The 21,111-nt window shown below is 44.4% G+C and overlaps 1 protein-coding gene across 5 annotated transcripts in view; it reads left to right on the top strand.

Annotated features, from left to right (window-relative positions):
- The first annotated feature begins 6,618 nt into the window (after positions 1-6,618).
- DPF3 (double PHD fingers 3) overlaps positions 6,619-21,111 on the top strand; it is a 170,789-nt gene continuing 156,296 nt past the window's right edge. For 4 of the 5 annotated variants that reach the window (XR_003990791.1, XR_003990790.1, XM_030481231.1 and 1 more), the window contains exon 1: positions 6,620-6,704. Coding sequence is in view for 3 of the 5 variants with exons in the window: in XM_030481231.1 (XP_030337091.1) it covers positions 6,673-6,704 (32 nt within the window). In the remaining 2 variants the exon portion in view is untranslated. Of the gene's footprint in view, positions 6,705-21,111 lie in introns of all 5 variants that reach the window. The other variant, XM_030481232.1, reaches the window with a different exon arrangement.

Below are 21,111 nucleotides of genomic sequence, written 5' to 3'. Positions count from 1 at the left end.
TGAAGATGGGTTAAATATGCAGTACATATGAGTGCTGTCTGTAGCAATGTAGGGGGAAGAGTGTGTAGTTCATGAGCATACCAATAGGAAGCTTGAGCCTCTGTGGCCTACTTGACCTCACTGGTAACAGGTGTTAACTGTGGGGTTTGGATAAATCTACTCTTCTGGGGTAAATAATAGCAGTCTTGGGGTAAATAGTAGCAGTAGTAATGCTGAAGTCAGTAGGCCCATATTAGTAATACACATGAAAGACGTGAATCTGGCCCTGTGTATATGCCTAGTAAAGACTGCCTAGTGCAGGGCTTAGATATGAGAAAAAGAATGGCTGGGGCAAGAGTTACACGGCGGAGCTTCTCAGGAGAGGTAGCTTCTGTGTTAGAAGGAGGTGTCCTGACAGCAAGGCTGCTCCACCCTTGTTTAAAACAACAAATGAGAAAACAAACAGAAAACCCCCAACAAATAATGCACCACTCGTGGCAACGCTGTGTCTGTATAAGGGACATTATCAGTGTGGCTATCTCTGTTAAAAAGCATCAGCGACATCATTCTGAAGGGGAGAATTCTGGCCTGAGAGCCTGTTTGGATTGGGGTAATATGTATCAGATTATCTCCACAGGCGCAAATGTTGGGGAGATTTGGGGCTAAGTAAATTAGGGCTGGCTCCACTGTGACCTTGACTGCAATAACTTTCTCTAATAGATTCCCGGGTTCAATTTTGTGCTAAATCAGTACTGCATATGTCCGCTGAAATTTGCAGTTGTCAAGTTTTAAAGTTAGGCTTGACCTATATTTAGGCAGGTCAATCCATACCTTTCTGTTTCTTTTCTTCCTCTACCAAAGTAAAGTTGGATGGGAAATGGAAAAACAATTTCATGACAGTTTTAAAGCTGTTTGTTTGTTTGTATTTAGCAGGATTCAAAGCACAGCTAAACAAAAGGAGACTTATTTCCCCTTTCTTGCATTTTCCTGTGGTGTTTGGCCAATCAATGCAATAAAATGAGCTAGTGCCTTCTTATCCCCTCACTAATTCCAAACTGCTGTTTATGTGGATGTTTTGCTTTCTGCCGAAACCATCTTGTCAGGTTTTATTTTTCTTACTCTGAACTTTTACAAAGTGGAAAATATTTTAAGGTACAGATTGTTTTGAAAATAATAGAATGAAACAGGAAAAAAGTAATACTGTAATACTCTAATTGTTTTGTATTTATATGGAAGAGGGAGTGAAACCATTGAAGGTGTTATTAAAATAATGAAATATTTAAAATAAAAATTTCACAAATAATATTAAATGAGAAAAAAGCAGGTGAGATTTTCTGCCTGGTGAGAAAGGCAGAGATTTTCAGTGAGCAGGTGAGATTTTCAGTGTGGTTAAAAAGAAGACTGGTTTTGTTGTAAGCTGTATAACTCCTTTATGAACTACAAAAGTAGCCTATTTACGATTGTGTTTGTTCCAAACACCAAAATACACTTTATAAAAAAAGAAGCTTGAATACTGAAAGAAAACAAGTCATTACTCTCAAGCTGTGTCTGGGCAGCTCACTTCTGCATGCTCTATTGAAAAATATTCTCCATAGTGGATTCACCAGGTAGTCACAGTGAAATACTCATTCTTTCTTTGAGGTGGCCTCATCAGTAATGAAGGAAAGCTGAAGCTGTTCAAATCCGCAGCAAAATTCAAAGTTAGCACTCTCTTTGAATGAATGTGGCAGTTTATGTTTTTCTCAGCTGTTAATTTTCTCAAGTAGAGAGCTATTCATTATGCTCAACCCAAATGTTAAACCTGTTTTAGAATCGTAATTACGGTGTGTGCTTTGTGCTTATTAGAGATAAGATTGATTAGCAAGGTATTGCATTCTGTTTTCTACTCATGGGCAAGAGGAAGTCATGTTGCAGCACTCTTAGGCCGCATTTGAAATCTGTGTTTAAAGGTGGTTAAAACTGTAGGTAGGCAGAATCCCCAGACTCCATTCACAGTGGTGATGAAGAACTTCTCCAGTGGGTCAAATCTGTCCAGGTAGTTATGCCCTAATCTACACAGTCTGCTCCCTCTGAGATTTAAGGCACCTTTGAAACTCCCTTTCAGCCCCACACTAGGCATAGATGGAAATGGGAGACACAGCGTTATCTCAGGTGAATCAGGATACCACCTCTATATTCCATTCATGGATGTAGATGCAGAAATACTTTTTCCTGTCTTTAATGCAGGGAAGAGTGCAAAGGAGTCCTAAAGGGTTCACTTTTTTGTTGTCTTTTTCCCCCAGCTCAGGCAGACCTGTGACTCTGAACATATAAATCTTGTGCTTCGTGATGGGAAAAAAATGTTGCTATAGCTATAGAGGGGAAATTTTGCTTAAAAATGAAAACAAACAAACTAAAACCAACTAAATTTGAGGTCAGCTTTTAAGAATGCGATTCCCAAAGTTGCAAAGAATGAATTGTTGGTGCCAATTTTTATGCTGTGTAGCTCTTTAGTTATCTTTGTTATGCTGATTGTGTAAAATTTTTGGTCATGTGTCTGTCAAGTGTTGAGTCTGTAACACTGACACTCTGATATCTTTCTCTCCCCTTTCAGCTCACCAGCTATTGGTAAAGATCAAAGAAAGTGAGGAGGAGGGCTGACAAGAAACAGGGTATGAGAGATGCCTGCACAGCTTTAAATAAAAAGAGGTTAAGACTTCAAATCTGTTGCAGGGTATTTGTGCATGTGGGGCCCTGTTTTGCTATAACAAGCTACATTACAGCACGCAGAGCATTCTGTCATTTTTTAGACCTGGTCCTCGGAATAGTAATGTGTTTGAAGAAAATGAAGTTGTATATCAATGGAAATACCTGGGAATATCAAAGCTGAAAAAGCCATGTGGCTTCTGGTAGACTAACAGCTGTTTGTCTTGTAGGTTTCCCTCCATAGCACAATTAGATTTGTGGCTTTCAATGTCAGTGTCTAGTTTGTTTCACTTTCCAATTCACAAGAGTTGAGGGATATGTAAGTAAAACCTAACTTTCCTTCCTTCCAGAAAAGAACAATTCTACATTAAAACTTAGCAATATAAAAAGGAAAGCAGGAGACAATAAATACCGGGTAAAAACTCTTTCACAGTGAAAGATCCTCAGCTGAAATAAGGCTTTGCAAGGTGAACAGGAATATTTTTGACACCTCACAGGAAGTATCAATGCACTTGCATTATGTAAATAGCAGAAATGTTTGAAACAGCAGTGGATCAGGAGGGCAGCAGTATGGTCATTGAGACATGATGCTTCCCAATACAGTGAAAAGAAATGACGCTGTTTTTCCTCTACTTGGGTAGACACCAGACGCAGCTCTGCATCAGAGTTGGAGGTGAGGTGGTGGATTCTACCTTCTAAAGCCGTCCTTACTCTATCCCTGCAGAGGCGGCATGCTTAGGCCTTGTGTGATGCTAGGGATTTTACCCCAATAGCTTTCGGTCAAAATGTACCTTTTTAAAATTTGAATGTTGTCTGTCTGAACAGTTGCCAACCTCTCGTTAAAAATATTCACATCTTGGGTTTTTTATGCTAAATACTTTAAAAGTATTTAAATTTTCTTGCAGCCTCCTTGTTATGTTTCAGGTGGGTCTGAATAAAGCTGTCAGTAGCTAAATAGGAATGTAAAAATCCTGAAGTTGGAACTTGGTGTATATATAGCTGAGTGTGTTTCAGATGTGTTGGTCTTGTAGGGTGTAAAACAACAGTCACACTATTGATCAGTGACTTACTGAAATCCAAAGAAAAATTAATCTAAAGATTCAGTTCCTAAATGATTGGTTGATGGTGGACTGGGATGTATACGAAAATGGAGGTAACTATGGTGTGGCATAAAAGTTTTATTAACACAGGTTTGTGATGGTCCTCTTACTTGCAAACAGTGAATAAGTTATGCAGTTCATTATAAGTGAAGTGCCACTCAGTGCTCCATGCCTTTTTTCCAGCCAAAATGGTAATCTAACTTGTGGAATTCTACATGAAGTACTCTATAGGAAAACTATATGGATACATGAGCAAAGCCTGACGGATGTTTTTGTTACCATGGGCAAGTCTTCCCACAGCTTTGTCCTTGGGCGTCCTGGATGCTCCTCTGAGCGAGGCTGTGCTGTTGACTGGTTCTCCTGCCTAGTAATGTGAGGTCTGGCTGGGAAAAGGGCTATCAACCACCCAAGGTCATCTGTGACTGTTCTCCCTGTTTGTTGCTGGTAGCTGATAAAGGCCTAACGTCTGAAAAACAGGAGCAGTGGGGGAAGCACATGTGGCTTAATCCCATTTTTGCAGTACGGTCCCTGCCAACCTGCGCCAAGAGCTCTTTGCCTGCAGAGCAGGAGTGGGCCTATATATCCAAACAAACAGGACCAGAGGGACTCATTAAACTCCTAAAAATGACCTCAAACAGAGGTTTTTTTAATTCTCTGAAAATGTCACCAGTTTGCATTAGAGTATCTGAGGGCTTTCTGGAGCTTGGCTGAATTTTGGTGCGTTCTCTCAGAACCACAAATCTGCCTCCAGTTCTGTAGTGTGACACAGTCCTAGGCTATTTTTTTTCTTTTGTGTGAAGCAAAGTTGTTGTTATCCCACAAGTGAATATTGCCTGTCCTAGGGTAAATGCTAAAATTTGGTTGATGTTTGTTTTTAATATCGCGGCAGTAGGGACAGTCAAACCAGAAATCCTTGTTATAGTGAGGTATGATACAGGTCGCTAGTTTAAGGTCACCAGTTCAGGTGCATGCAAAGCCGTTTGTTTCTTTGCAGCATGAACATCAACTGTGTGCTTGTGAAAACGTGGCAGTTTGTGGTTAGCTTTTCCTGTGAACAGTGAGAGAGTACTGAGCAGGAGGGTCTGAAGTCACACTCAATGTCACCTGGGCTACTACCATATTAAGTAATATAATGTAATATGATAATGGAAACATTCTTAAAGATTGCTTCCCAGAAGCAATGTGTTGGGATAGATCTCAGCATCCTGGCAACTCTCCAGCTGACAGAAAGCTTATTTCTCCTAAGCAGTGCCTGTAACCAAATGGCTTAGATTGCTTTGATGGAAGAGCTGGTTCCCTCCAGGGATACCCGCTTGGCACAGTACCCAGGTTGACCAAGTAGCTGCAGCAGGCAATGTTTTGGAAAGAGGGACCCCAGGCAGATCTTAGAAAGTTTAACTTCTTTCAAACTTCTGACGTATCCTTATTGAATGGGAAGCTGCTGCATTGCTCTGCCATCTTCATTGTGGGTAATAATTTATCTTTCTGTTCTCCTTGTTTTTCTGTCCCGGTATTAGGAAGTTGTATTTTGTCAAATAGTTAAAAGAGATGTTTTGGTTGTCTTTGCCTTAGTTCAGCCCACTAGCTCAGGAAGATTGCTGTTTCTCCTTCTGTTAACGACTCTTCAATATCCCACAAACATCATTACTTCCATTCTTTGATTAAGTTGTGAATGAAGTTGGTTCTGTAGTCTCTTTTGCTGTTTTAATGTCAGTGTATTTTAACTGTCTTTAGCTGAATTTCTTCTGATTATATTAATGCAAAGAATGGAGGAGCAAGCTTGGTTTTGGTGGTGGTTGTTGCTGTGGTTTTTTTTAAAGGGACAGAGGATGCCTGAAGGGAGGTAAGACCTTTCAGAGAGAGAGAAGTGTAAGATGACAAAGCTTACAGTAGTATCAGACAAGAAGAAAACTTCTTGGTTTGATTCTGCTCTCCTTGAGACTTAATTTACACTGGTTTAATTTTGCAAACTTCAGTGGGTTTACTTCTGAGAGTGAGATCAGGATTGGCAGCCTCTTAGATCACTTAGGTCATGCTCCATAATTAATTTGCAAGTCCTTTAATGAGTTGCAGGTAAGCCTGGACTTCCTGGAGTTTGCTGCCTCCCCAGACATGGGCTCTGCCCGCGTCCTCCGCGCCCCCGGGGTCCAGCCTCCCGCTCGCCGGGGGGCTACACGTCCGGTGGAGCGCGGGTCAGGGCTCACCCCGCTCTCCTTATGCCGCAAGCCGAGGGGCCGGCTCCCGCGGCGCCAGAAGTTGCTCTGTGCGGGAGCCGGCCGGTTGTCGGTCGGTTGGTGCGGCCGCCGCGCGTTATGTAAGGGCGCAGGGGCTGCGGGCCGGGATGACTGACAGGGCGAGGGAAATTCCTGGGGGAGGGGGAGCGGCAGCGGCGCTGCCTTGGAGCCGCTGCCAGCGCCGCCCGCTCCCGGAGACCTGGCGGGGAGCGCGGCTCTGCAGAAAGGGAAATCAGACGGGGGAGCACGCTGCCGGGGAGCGTGAGGAGCGAGCGGGGCGGCGCGGCTCGGTTCCCCGCGGGGCACGCCGCCTGGAAACCAGGGGCAGCGGTGCGAAGGGGCGAGCATGGCTTTGGCTCTCCTGGCGCGGCGCTTCGCAGCCGCAGCCGGGGAGCTGCGGGCCCGTCTCCCTCTGCCCGCCCTCGTCCTCCCCGGGCGCGGCGGGGGCCCCGGCGACGGGCGCTGCCCCTTTAAGACCTGCTCGCCGCCAGCTCCACGGAGAGGGAGTGACCTCTGGGCTTTGACAGCTCCCCTAATAACTAGAAGAGCCCCGGCCCCGCCCGCGGCGCCGGATTGGTCGGCGGGCCGGTATGCCGCGCTCTGATTGGCTGGCCGCTTCCCCTGAGCGAACCTTTAGAACTCCGAGACACAATATTCTGTTACATTGTAGCAAAATGGCGACTGTCATTCACAACCCCCTGAAAGCGTAAGTACGGATCAAAAATGAACATATTCCGCGTGGTTTAAATATGAAAAAAAGGCGCCTTTCCGGCGGCGGCTGCCAGCCCGAGCCGGGTGCCGGCAGCCTCCCGCCGCGGCCCTCCTCCCGCCCTCCTTTCCGCCCCGGCGGCTCGCTCCGCGGCTTTTTGTGCAACACATCCCCGCGGCTCGCGCCGAAATTAACGAGCAGAAATTGTTCGGCTCGAGCGCCGGTTAATTAGCGCCCGGGCGGGGAAGGGGGAGGCGGCGGCGCGGGGCTGCCCGCCCCGTGCTCCCGGAGCAGCGGCGCGGGGTTGCGCGCACTTGACAGCGTCTTGCCCGCTTTCCGGCGCGGAAGGCTGGGGGGACACATACACGCGCCGGGGACCGGCCCGGGGCACGGGTGCGGGGTGTCGGTGCTCGGTGCCTCCGAGCTCCGGCCGCGGCTTGAAGGAGTCGCCGCCGCCGCCGATGTTAGAGGAGTTGGGATGTCCTGACGAGCAGGAGGGAAGCGGCCCCCTTGCTTCTCGGCGGGGAGGTGGGGGGGCACGGCCGGCGCCCCTCGGTGTTTGTGCGGGAAAGGGGGAGCGAGAAGGGAGGGAGGTGAAGCAGACTTGGGCGAAATGAATGACTCGCGACTGCCGGTCATGGATTTGGGCAGGAAGTCCGGAGATCTGTTTTGCATATGACAGGCTTTCGCTTTTCGAAGTGGCGAAGAGAGTTGATGGTGTTTCCATCCCGAGAGCGGGCACCGGCAGCCACGGGCTGCTCCGACGGGACCTGCCCCGCTGCTGCCGTGCCCGTGCGGCGGGAGTCGGGAGTGCGCTGAGGGAAAGAGGGAGACGGGCTTCTGCGGCGGGGGTCCGGTCCCGGTCCGAAATCAGACTGGTCTAAGAGGGGGACCACGGGAGCCGGTTGTCGTCTTCTGGATCGCGTCCTTTATTTTCCTTGTGGCCGGCAGCGCACGCCGCTAATCCCTGAAAGCATTAGGGAGAGTGGGATTTGGCACCGCGCGTGGGGAGAGGAGCTGTCTTAACCTTTGTAAAACGACTGCTCTGCTAACGGGGGCAGCGCTCTCGCTATTAAAGCGGGGAAGCAGAGTACCTGGCGGTGACGCTTCGTCTGCACTTTCTGGCCGCGCTGAGTGGGTGTTTTTATACCTTTGAGTTTTCAGAGATGAAATTAGGGCTGCGAGGGTTCGGGTTTCTTTTCTTTTTATTCCTCCTTTTTTTTTTTTTAATCCCCCCCCCCCCCCCCGCCCCTCGACTCGAGTCTCTCCAGCTGGAGTTGGAAAAACACTTTAAGGTTTTTCCAGGGATTCCTGCCGCTGTCTCTCGGCGATCCGGAGGAAAAGGAAAGCCTCGACCTGGGAAGGGGTGCTGACATGTTTATCAGCTTTCCTTCTCCGTCCTGGCAGAGAACCTTTGCTTTCATTTATCCGTCCTCTCGGTAGCACCTTATGACAATCCGCGGGGAGTGCGGAGCGCAGTTGTCAGGGGGTTAATCAAAGAAGCCCGAGTATCCTCTGGGGAGGGAGAAGGGGGGCTGAACACACTCTGCAAGCCGCCCGCTTGACGGCAGGTTTAATACTTGTGCAGGCGAGAGCAACTTCTCCCCATGCCCCTCCCGGGCGCGGCTCGAGCGCAGGCACGCACCCCGGGGACCGGGCAGCGCGCGCACGGCGCCTGCCGCGCACCGCTCCTCACCTGGGCTGGACTGAGCCCCGTACGGTTGTGCCATCCGTGGGCACTGCCGCCGGCGGGGACCCCGGGCTTGGTGGCCTCTGTGGTCGGCGGGCGAGAGGCGGGAGCGGCGGGCAGGGCACGGCGGAGGACGGGACCTCGTCTCCTCGCCTCGCACTTCGTGCCACCGCGGGGCTCCCGGCAGCCTCGGCGGATCCCGGAGAGGGCGGATCCTGTGCCGAAATGAACCGGGGGCCCGATCCCGCCGCCGCTGAAGTCGAGGAGGGCAGGATTAGGCCATTTATAATTAGCTCCCTTCTCCTCCCCTCGCCCCTGGGGGGTGTGAGAGGAGGAAACAATAGACATCAAGTGCTGGGTTCGCTTTTCTCTGCGTGCCTTATAAAGTACTAATGCTGTCTGGAGGAAACAGAATTGGTGCTGGCCGTCTGACACTTATCAGCATTTTTTATGGACAACTTGTTTAATAAAACATTTTATAATTTTCACTTATTCTTGAAAGTTGCTGATCGGGAAACAATACACATGCAAATAAATTATGCATGGGATAAATTAGGACAAAAGCAGTAGGACACATAATAGGGGAAGGGATGCAGTGCACAGTATTTTATCCTCATGTGTCCTTCCTGACAATGAAAAGGAGCTGAATGACATTTGCATTTCCTCTGTCTGCGTTTTGATTGTATCTCAAAACCCACAAACGCCCCCTACAGAAACTGGCCACACAAAGGTTTTGCTCTGAGATGGGGACAATGTAGAGCCTGAGAAATCCTAGCTCAGGTATCAAGCAGTTCCCTGTGTGTGCTTGTGCGTTTAAGTGCATCCAATATTCGGTTTATCTCTGGCACTTGGACACATACATGCTAGACTAGTCTCTCGGGATAATGTATTCCAGGGTACCTGAGCATCTGTGGGAATACATTATATAGAATAGTATATACATACAGTGTGTGGAGTCCCCTATTAATAATTGGCAGTTCCTCACACTCAGCTCGTGTCTTTCTCCATCTAGTGCACTCTTCTCACAATCTACTTCTCTTGTGGTCCTTTCATCCCTTTGCTCTTTTCCCCTTTTCTTCCTCTGGTGATCAAATCTACTGGGCATGACTGCCTATTATTTGTGCCATTTAATATCTTGTTGTTTACCAACATGGTGCTACAGGCAGAAATACCAGATCCAAGTTTAACAGATCTGCAGGGAAAAGGCAGCAGGTGTCTTGGTAAGCACATTCTTCTTCATCTGTAGAAAAGGTAGTATTTGAGTAGCTTTGGTGGATTTGAAGTGCTGGATTTGTTGGGTTGTTTTTTTTTTCCATTAGTCTGTGTACCTATCTCTGTACTTTTTCTCTCCATCTTCTTCTTCTTTCGATATCTTAATATGGAGACATTTGAGTGGTGCAGTAGAAGAAACAAATGCAGTTAAAAAGTATTCTGAATTACTTCAAATGTCAGTCAGAAATCTCAGTAGACTTTGTAAACATTAATTAATTAAACCTCTCAACACCCCTGTGAAGAAATGATTATTGCCTTTGTTTTATGGATGGCTAAACTAGGACAAAGTGGTTCAGAAACTTCCTAATTGGAAGATCAAAACTAGAATGCAGCCGTTCAACTTCCAGTCTTAGGCATCTAGTCCCATTTCCTTCATCTCTGCCTTATTAGCCATGTGCATATGGTACCATAATGCATTTTATGTAATTAAGACCTTGTAATTTGCAAAGTCTCATCTAGAAGGAGAGCTGGTTTCCCCTCACTCCTCTGTCTTTACTCCTACAGCTGACTTTTATTTCAGGTTGTCAATTAAACATACTCACAGGCACATATGTTAAGCTATTGCCTTTTCTGCATGTGAGATTCCTGCTGCCATGTAGTGCTCTGCCCGGATGCTCACCAGTGGAGCTGTTGCCTTCCAGTAGTTTGGCTTTGGAGTAGTGGTGCTGGTGCTCTCCCTTTCTTTTGCTCAAGACAACCTCTGGAAGAAAGGAGGCTAACTCAGGCTCAACTCCTAGGCTAGGTCACTTGCATGTTAACTGTATTGTTGGATAACTTTGACATGCCTGGGGACACTTATTCCCTGCCAGGTGTTTGGGGACCAGATCATTGCAGACTTGTGTGTGCAGTGCTAGAGCTGACCTTATAAACCCTACCAGGCCTGTTCTGTCTCTGTGTTCCCACTGCAAACACACAGCAGCAGTCAGTTTTCCAATTGCTGTACCTTCTCAGAGAAAATTGCCTTGACAGCCAGCTCCGACCCCTGGGCTGCCAAACGGCAATCCTTGTAGTGATGAATTCTGTGGTATAAGACACCTGTGAAGGAATGATCTGTGCTCACATCCCTGTTTCATGTTGGCAGCAGACCAGCATGGGTCTTGGGGTCTTGTGCGGCAAGAGTATTTCATTAGTGATAGCTCTGGCTTGAATTCAGGCTGGGGACTCTTTACAGGAAGGTCCTGTATCCCATTACACATCCCTGAAACACCCCTATGTCATGATTAAGTGCTGATGAAGACTCACTTTTTTGGGGGGATGTTGTTGCATAAGCATCTGGTGGCTGATTTTTAATATTAAAGCAAAGGTATAGCGTGCAGTGCTGCTTTCAGCAGGTGGAAGCAATAAAATAGACAGACAGTTAGGTTGCCAGTTCAGTGTTTACAAGTGATGTGGAGGTGATTTTAATGTGGCTTTGAGAAGGGAATTTTCTTCTGCTTGACAGAACAGGGTTGTTGGGCACATTAATTCGTGTACCAAAATCTCTACGGCATTTCCAGTGTGACTCTGATGTCATTTAGAACCATAAAGGAGCTCTAGTGTGGCACATTTCAAACCAAAACTGTTGTCCACATGAAACCTGTATTTTCTGTATCTCAGCATCATCTTTCAGAGAAAATGAGGGATGGATGTTACTGTGTTTATGCAAGGAAACATAAGCATGAACCTGAAGTCACTGGGGGGCAGAGAAGCCAAGTTAAGAAGACCTGAGGATATGCTGATTTGAATACGGGCGAGTCTGATAAATGGTACGTTACTAGTTACAGTGTTATGTCTGGTTCCATGAGTCGTTTGAGTATGATTAGTTGTCGCAGTGCTTTTGTAATTGTTTTGTTGGTGTTCCAGCCTTTCACAGTCTGTCCAGTTGTGTGGATGGATGGATGGATGGATGGAGGTTGTATCACAGAGTTGTCACTGAAGAAAAACATTTTAAAGCTTACTATTTGTGGTGTGTGAAAGCAATATTGAACTATCTGGATTCTCCTACAAAGGCCAAAATGTATGATTTTTTTGGAGGCTGTAATAATTTCAAGGTAAGCACATATCCAATGGGCTGGGTGCATAATGCCTATTAGATAGGATTCCCAGTGTCCAAATGGGAATAGTTTACCCAGACCTTGCAGAAGTGCAAGTGCAGAATTGGGCTCTGCCTTCAGTCTGAGTCATGGTGAAGGTAATGTGGCTCATCCTTTGTGCAGCCTAATGAAAATTGATTTCCTCTCTGCTTTCCTAAAACTGAAAGTGTGGTATTTGGAGCTTGCTCTCAAGAGCAGACTTTGTCCATCTTGCATATCTGTCTTCTGCAATTTATGACGCTTGGCTGTACCTCTGCAGTCCCAAAATGAGGCATTCCAATGCCCCCATTGGTTGTGAATAAACCACCACCATCTTTTAGGATTATAATTTGCTAAGTCTGGTGTTTTCTCACTGTGGTTTTCTTTCATGTCAGAGCTGAATTTCTTTGCTTGGTAGATCAATTTTACAATCTTGGTATTTATTCTGGGCTCATCGCTGTGTTGTCTGTATGTGATGTTGCCTTGAGCAAGAACCATCCCTGTATTGTTTATCCCCGAGGACTTGTAGGAGTGGAATGAATCTGTTTCTGGAGTTGACGTTTTTTCTCCCTTGGACAGACTGACCTCTGACCTGAGGATTCCCTGTCTGGGGTGACATGCTCCCATGTGCAGCGAAGCAGCACCAAGGCAACATTGCTTAAGGCCTGTTCCAAGGTCTTCATTAGGATTGTACTGCTCTTCTGGCTTTGCCTGGCAGTTTTGCCCAAGATGCAGAGACTGAGGTGTGTTAATCGCTTCCTTAGTGCAGGTCCTAGTTTTAGCACTGGTTTGTTTCTTTTAAGAAAAGTTGTCAACACAACCTAAAATAAAGCATACTTTTAAAATCCTTATTCTTTTTAAAATTTTTCAGATGAAAGTGCTTCTTTCTTGTCTTTAACAACTTCTCTACAATTTGTGGAACAAACTGAAATACACTGGACTCATGCGTAAGAAGCAGAAAGTGGTTTTCCTTTCTTCTTTCTTATTTCAAAAGAACAGAATTGCCCAATTTATTTTCACAGTCTAAACTGAGTGACATGTAACGTAAATATCATAAGTGAGTGCTTGAATACTGAACGTTTAAAATTCGTATTTATCTTTAACAGCCTAAATTATTAGAAGTATGATACTTTTTTTTTAATCGTTATATATGGGTTATTTCCCAGCAGACAATATTTTAACCACAGATTCCCAGCAGATGTCTCAGAAAAGAATAATGCAGTGTCTCAACGGCTGCTGGCAGATATTCTTCTCACACCCCCATCCCCTCCAGTATTGGAATAGCAGGAGTATGTCAGCATGTGTCTCAGTTTTCAGGTTACCTGCCTGTGCCGGGTGCGGTCAGAGCATTGCAATTCCAGCCACATGGAAGGTTTTACTGGCACCCCAGCACTGTTCGAGGGGAGGCTTCACATAGAGTCAGTGGAGCAGAGGGAGCAGGGCAGGGGTGGGTACTGATGAGTGTGCACTAGGTGGCTGTGATCAGCAGTGTGTGCTTGCCAAGTCCTGATTCATTAGTTTTGTGTTCTGCTGAACGGTAGCCGGGAGAGAGTCCCCTGCTCAGGTGCTGATGGGGACACTGACTACATCAGTGTAATTCTTCTGGTGAGAAAGGCTGGAAGTGATATTTAATATTGCAGTCCCTTGTGACAGAACTGATCCAACCTAACTGAGGATCATCCCTCCATTCGTATGAAGCTGTGAGTTGTATCAGTCTTTGACATCTGATAATGCTGTCCTTGCTTTCTGATAATTTTAATAAATTAATATAAAATGCTAACTGTAACACGCAATGAAATCTTAATATGGAAAAGAAAGGAATCCCACATAACTTATAGTTGCTCCCCCTTGTTTCTTCTCAGATTCCCCCTTGTGACACAAGATACTTGGCCTTGGTTAAGACGTGCTAAATTATCTACAAGCACATGGCTAAATGCTTCCTGCCTTTTAGGTCTCAAAAATCTAAATAGGGTGGATAGTGCAAAGAAAATCAGGTGCAGTGCAGTGAAATAAGGCCATGCCCTGAGTTGGTTAATTCCAGTCTGCCCTACCGCATCAGCTGGCAGAGCTGATTTGATCTGATCAGATGCGGGCATGCTACTTCTGCCAAAACAGAAAGTACAGTGCTTATGCTGCTTTTATGCTTTGAGTTGGCTTCATGCTAACCACAGGAAGATAGATTATGCCTGTTGGAACAGAATTTCCTCTTGGAAATGTTTTGGGTGCTTTTCACGTTTTGGAAGAGTAAGTGAACACCGGTTCAGTGCTCTGTGTCATGTGGCTGTGAAATTTTTGGTCTGGTTCTAGGAACTTTGCAGTTTCTAATGTGATTAGTCCCAAAGTTGGGAGAAAAAAATGAAATGGCTGAAGTTATAGCCCAGATAGTTCACTACCCAGTGAACAGTACTATGGGGAAACTTAAAATGGAGACACAAAGTTAGTATTATTTCTTCAAGGGAAAAGTAATGTCCATATTCCCATTTCCTTCAAGCACAGTTCTGAGGAACATAATCCATGGATTTGTGACTGTTCAAATATTTTGGTATCAATATTGTCTCCTGTGAGACTGTGTTTAGTCAATGATGGGGACAAATATGCTTTATGTTTAAAAAAACATACGCAATCTGGGTAAGGAATAATGGGAACAGCAGTTCAGAAGGCTGTTTTATTGCTAAACATCTTTTGTCCTCACCATGAATAAAAACTGCATCATGTTTGAAGCTGCTATCCTCCTGGGTGTTTGATAAATCACTCGCCAATGTCCAATATCGGAAATAGTGACATGAACCCGCTTGCATCTATAAGCTTACCCTGATTGTTTTTGTAGTTTTTTGTATTTTCTATGGATTCTTTATCCATGGAGTTTTCAGTTCATTAGCATGATGTGAAATATGGAATAAATCAGGAGCACAATTGTAATTCAGAGATTAGTACCTTGTGTAGTTAGGGTAGTGCAGGTTAAGAGGCATGTGGGATGTGATGGGTGAGTGTTGGTGATGGGAAGACTCTGCAGTGAGCTCTTTCTCCACAGGTGTGGAGAAACCCTTTTAACTGCAGCATTGAGATACTACTTCTACTGCTTCATCCTATCTGACTGACGCTTTAATTTTTAGGAGGTGCTCCTCCAAAACGAACGTGCCTCTCTGTTAATTTTGGTGATGTTAGTCCTTAGTGACCAAATGGCACGCGGATGAAAGCGATGTTAATACCTCCTCAGGTAGAATGGGGCCCCAAAGACTTCTTTCTCTTCTCCCATGCTGATACAAGTGAATGGCAACTTGGTCAGTTTAGCTGGTGTTACGTTGATGGCAAACAGGCATTCCTAAGGTCGAAATCTAACCAAAAAATGTTGATGGGAGAAATATGTGCAAACCCCTTCTCAATTTCCTGTCACCAGATCTGGTTTGTTTTTGTCGATAGTCTCAGCTAAATGTTTTATCTTCTCCCAGCTTTCCTCTCCCCTGCCTCCGAACCTCTTTCCCCCATTGACCTCTACAAGCGCAGTCCTAGCTGTTGATTTATCAGGGCAGACTGGCTCAGCACTGTGTGGAGATTGCTTTTAATTAACTCTCTTCGTTTTTCCAACCTTCAGGGAGCAGCAACCCTTTAATGATTTTAATATTTTATCTGGATTTATATCCACCTTATGTATTGTTTGTTGCTTTGCTTCCTCACATGTTCTTCCTGAGTCATTTCCCAAAATGAAATGTGTTTCAGACCCCTCATACAGGATGAGGAGGAGAGATTTTAATGGCTTCTGGAAAGGGACAATGGACCAGGATCTACTCTGGTGTGTTGGAAGAGGATGGGAAATATGAGGTGACGCATTTTGGTGCTGTCTTGGAGCAAGACTCACTTCAGTGTTCTGCCTTCATGCACAGGGAGAGGCAGCTTTGTTTCGTGCTTGCAGAATAGCAGATAAGAGCTGACTGCATTAAATCTGACCCCTGACTTGTTGTATGGCATAGGTAAGTCATGAGCTTATTTTCACAGACAGGTATGACTCTCCTGCTAGTCAGGGTGAGTAGAGGAGGCATTAATGGAATTACCTGCTGCTAAAATGTAGTTAACTTCCTGCGCATGAATACAGGTCTAAGGGAGAGTCCCTCTTTACCTGCAAAAGACTACCTTTGCCTACTGAGAGTAGCTCTACCAAGTGAGATTTCTTCAGACAGAGCAGAAAACAGCTATACAAAATTTCTCCCACCTGGAATTTTCCCTTTCTATATCCTACAGTGAGGATTTTAGGAGTTTCCAGCATGAATCAGGAAAAACTATATGTTACATGTAATATAAAATATGTGGCACTTTCATGCCAGAGCAGGAAAATGCTTTATAATGATGCTTAAAGTAAACATCACAGTCACTGTCATGGGATTATTTTCTCCATTCGTTTGATGGGAGGAATGGCATGCACTAACTGACTGGGTGATGGTCACACTAGTCACACCACCAACCACTGACAAAATTGGAGGTTTAGAAGCCTCGTTGCTTTGGTTTTGGTGTTTAGTGTTAGCATATGAATGATGTGTTGAAAGTGAGTGGGAATCCTTCCTTGGTAGCACTTCCAGGGCTGAGTTGAAATTAGGGGCACAGAGGAAGAATGGGAAACTGAGTTAAGACTGTCTGCCTGGTTCTGATGGAAGAAGTTCACCAATAAATATCACTAAAGCGTCCTTAATGGCAGTGATTTATGCCTGGAGCTGATAAAGGCACTATTGGAGTGCAAGTATTTTACCACGGAAATGAACCAAGGGGCAAGTAGTTTTGCATTTCAAAACATACATGCTGCACACAGGACAGTCTGTCCAGTACAGTTTGTTCATAGAATTCAAAGTCACCGGTGTGAGAACAGTTTGTCTTAATTTATTTTACAAGGCTACTTGTAAGTATGTGTAAGTGTATTTAAAGTTGCCTTGTTAAAATGGCAGAAGAAATGAAGTTCCCTGATCTAGTCCTGCCTTACTGAGGAAAGAGGCTCTGAAACACTAGCTGAAAGGAGCACAGTTGTGGGTGCTACTTGCCAAAATACTGGCAGAACATCACTGCATAAGATCATCTATGTCATCTGGTCTGTGGTTTGTGTTTGTGTCTTTCCTATCTTCCTCTGCAATCTGCTTTACTTTAAAAAAAAATCATTATTTGAGTGTATTTTTAACATGTTGTTGCTGTGATTCCACAGTAACTAGCTCCCAGCATTCTCATCTGACCAGATTTCAAATGTATCTGGTTCAGGTATTCATTCTGCTGAGTAGATATGAAAGTAAATTCGCTCCTCCCCTATTATTAACTTTTTAGTTTTGTTTCCACAACTAACTTATCCACAAAGTCCTATGGTTAGGAGAGGCTGTCTCTCCTGACATGTCTTCCAAATTCCTCACTGCTAAACACACACCATGCAAAGTCGAAACCTGGCTGGTCCTCAAAGGGCAGTCTATTTCCCAGGCTGCTGTTTCCAGCTACCTTCTCCTCCATGCACCCCTTGGAGGGGAAGAGGAGGAACAGATGAGGGGTGAGCACTCTGCCTTTGGGAAAGGCTCTGACCTGAAAATGGATTGCAATTCCAGCCGAATGGTTCCTTCCCTTGGTAACAGAACTGCACGCCTGGGCTCTGAGCTCTTTGCATTAATTCCATCTCTGCTAAACTTTCCCAGCCAATTAACCATGTCCATCTCCTGCTCTAGCAGCCACACGTGCCTTTTCTGCCACAGCAGGGTTTTGGAACAGTGACTCCCTGCAGCCTTTGCTGCAGCAGTTTTCCTCCAGCAGCTTCCCTCAAGCATGGGTATCAATCAGGACCTGTCAGGTTTTTCCCTCTGACACATCTATTTTCAGGGCTGTAGGACTTTGACCTTTTGCTTTTGTCTTTATAAGTACTATTTTTTCCAATAGGGGCCAGCTCAAATGCTGAGTGTTAGGTCTTTACACTGATACAAAAGCAGCATGAAAATTTCAGTCTGTGAGGAGGTTCTGCTAAACCCAGAGATTTCTTTTGGTTACTGTCATTTTGCCTCCCTTGAGTTTTAATTTTGCTTGTCAAAAAGGCTTCATTAAGCTGCCCAGTAGTTCTTATGTGGTGTTCCAGGCAGCACATGCAGTGCAGATGTCTCCTCTGAGTAGCTAACAGGACTGGATGAAAGAGTAGTGAGTTCTTGGGGGCTGACATGTCTGGGAGATGCTCACCCATGGGGTTTGATAAAGACTACCTTTGAAAGGAATTCAGCACACGCCTCTGGAAGAATGGTTTGCATGCTGGCACTAGTGGTCTCTTGGCAAAGCACTTCAAGGGCCATGACAGTGGCTTGAACATGATTTTCTTGCATGTATTACCATCAAAGGTCAGGTTGGGCTAGAGCGCCTATTAAAGCAAGAAGCTGTGCTTAATATCTTTTTGAGTGTTTGGGTGAGCCTGGTCCTGTTTCTACTGGGTAGGTACCTATATTATAAAGGCTGCCATCCCAGTTGGCACTAACTGGTTCCTGTGTGCATGTTTTCAGATGAGAAGACAAAGACTAAACTGGCCTCAGAGGCTCAGTTAATAGAAGTGTAGGTTTAAAAGAGGGTTCCTGGGTCTCATGTCCAGTTCCCTGGTACCCTGTCAGATAATCCCTTTCATAAACTGAAAAGTCCTTGTCTTAAATCCCCACTTGGACTGTTTGTTCCCTTTACTCCTCTTGGGAGGGTTCCAGAACCCGCTGCTCTGATGGCTGGAAATAGCATTTTAATCCCTAGCCTAGCTCTTCTTGTGACCAGTTTATACCCATTTGTTCTGGTGCCAGCATGGAGTTGTTAGTTTAAATACTCTTGCTCCCTCCATGTCTTCCTCTCCACTATCATGCCTTTGTATGATGCTATTATAAGCCCTCTCAGACTTTGTTTTGATTTACTAAACTGTCTGTGCTATCTTTTCCTCTCCTTTGATCGCTGGAGTATTTATTGTGTTTGCCTTCTCTGCTCCAGCTTGGATTATTCACATTCAACTTTCTTGAGTGTGAGTAGACAGAATTGTACACTGTTCCAGGTGAGGTTTTGCCCTCTAAAATAACTATTTTTTACCTCTTTTGGGAGCACCTTGCTTTTGCATTTGCTTGTGGTTGTATTGTGCTGGCAGTTCATAGTCATCTTGTGTTGTTACGTTATGTTTCTTCTCCTGTCCTTTCAGCTGTTGCTGTTAAGATGATGATCTCCAGGGTATTAAGTGAAATTTATTCATTCCATCTAATTCTTCTTGCGTGATATTCTTACCTTTTTTGATGTGCCTTCAATTTGTGTAAGTGGCTAATTTTTATCATCACACATACTTTTGGTGACAAGGTCATCAGTGGAAATACTGATGAGGTCAGTTTCCAGACCAATCCTTCCCAGTACTCCAGAAGTAACCTCCTGTCAGCCAGTTACTGTCTCTGTTAGGAGTTTACCTGTGTCCAACTCTCTTTCAGTGGTTTTTCAGTCGTATCACCATTGCTGTACATATCCTCATTTTCTCAATGTCAGTAATTTCTGATAAAGTACTGTATGAAACATCTTCTGAAAGTCCAAATAGCTAACAAGATGTCTAGAATTTCAGTGTCTTATGAAAGCAGGATGACAAGATACTCTGGCACAAAGTACGGATCTTCCATCTTAGTCTTACCTTGTTCAAGAGTGTCTGTGATCATTTTTCACTTAAAAACCTACATGTGAGTAAACTCTGACCCAGTTAGCCTTACTGCAATAATTTGCAAGGCTTGTGTTCTAAAACAATTAGCAAAGAGAACTTTATTTTGCTTGCAAATTACTTCAGTAAAATGGTAGAAACCATGATTTGCAGTGTCTGTTTCAAGAACTTGCTAGTAGATTCATGGTTTCATGTCGCAGTTCTTGGGCAGAGATTATTCAGAATTTATGCCTTAACTGCGCAAATGTCTTTGTGGCTTCCACCTCAGTCATTCCACTGAAGCACAACATTCTTTTAGTTTTTGGCCTGTTCATATGTTATGTTTAATCTATGTACCATTCTAGCTGCAAAACAGCAGAACTTTCTTTGATCACTTTTATTTTGATGTTTGAAGAATATTACTGTTTTTTAATAGCTTTTTCAAGTCCCAGCTCTTGACTTTGGCAATTCTCCCTATACTTCCTGACCTTTAAGATCTGATTTTTTCTTCTCTTACTACTGTTTTCTGTTCCTGAAGGGTGTCTGTTTAATTCTGATGTCCCTTTCCAAAGTAATTATTCAGCCCATAACTTCTCCAGTCTTCCCATATGAGTTTCAAACAATTCTTTCATTTTAATTTTAAAGAAATTCCCCAAGTTCTGTTGTATTCCACTCCTCTCATGCTTAAGGAGCAGGTTTGAAGCACTCAGGCAGGGGTTTGAAGTACTTTGTGATGGTGATGGGAATTGTACAATTTTGTACCTATTCTTGGACAGCAGAAGACTTTGGCCATGTTGATCTAAGGCAAGCAGGGGCAATTCTGCTTAATGTTGTTTTCCTTAATTAGGTCATGCCTAAATGTGGCTTTCAAAAGTTCATCAGTATAAAATAACAGTGCATCTTTCACCAGAGTTGCACCTATTAACTAAAAGTCCAAATGAGCAACATATATTTTTTCTTAAATTGCCTTGTTCCATTTTTCTCTGATGTTATTGGTTTATTCAGAGAAAACTGTGTGTATGCATAATATTTGTATATGCATATTTGTGTGCGTGTGGCCAATATAGGAAAGAAGGAATGTATTTACAGATGGTGTTTAGGACAACATGTTATTGTTTGTTAATCAATGTCTTGGTATTTTAAATGTTTCCATGTACTTCTTACTGATTTATAGCAGTATATAATGCAAGTCTTTCCTACTGCTCAGTTTCACAGACTCATATAGATAGGAAAAATAAAGATACATATATATATACTTTTTTTAATCTTTCTAGAGGGCTCTAGGAACTTTTAAAATATAAGAGCAGTCTTTGGATCAATGCATATCCCAGCAATCCCTTGCATAAGTGACCTAAAATTGTGTGATCAAACCTCTTCTTCCCTCCCCATCCCTAGAGAGATATTTGTAATTAGATAAAATGAGGACAGAATATGCATAAGTATCTGTTATGCTGGGATTCCTGCCCAGAAAGGAAACTAATGGCCTGAGCTGGCCATAATCTTTTGCACCCTGTGTACTATTGACAAGTATACAGGTATGTACTGTGGCTTGAGATGTTGGGAGTTCAGGGGCAGGTTTTTGCTGCTGTCTTATGGTAACCTTTCTAAATTGACTGTTTTCCAAAACAAGTGGAATCATACAGCCTATATTTTATTCGTCATTTATTGTTGGGGACATTTTGCTTGTAAGAGAGGGCCTGATTCTTCAGTGTCATGCCTAATGCAGTGGAAGTGAGTGTAAATTACTGCTTCTGT

Source organism: Strigops habroptila, chromosome 4 (genome assembly GCF_004027225.2).
Source record: "Strigops habroptila isolate Jane chromosome 4, bStrHab1.2.pri, whole genome shotgun sequence".
In the NCBI taxonomy this organism is placed as follows: Eukaryota; Metazoa; Chordata; class Aves; order Psittaciformes; family Psittacidae; genus Strigops; species Strigops habroptila.
This window is presented reverse-complemented; position numbering and strand designations above follow the sequence as displayed.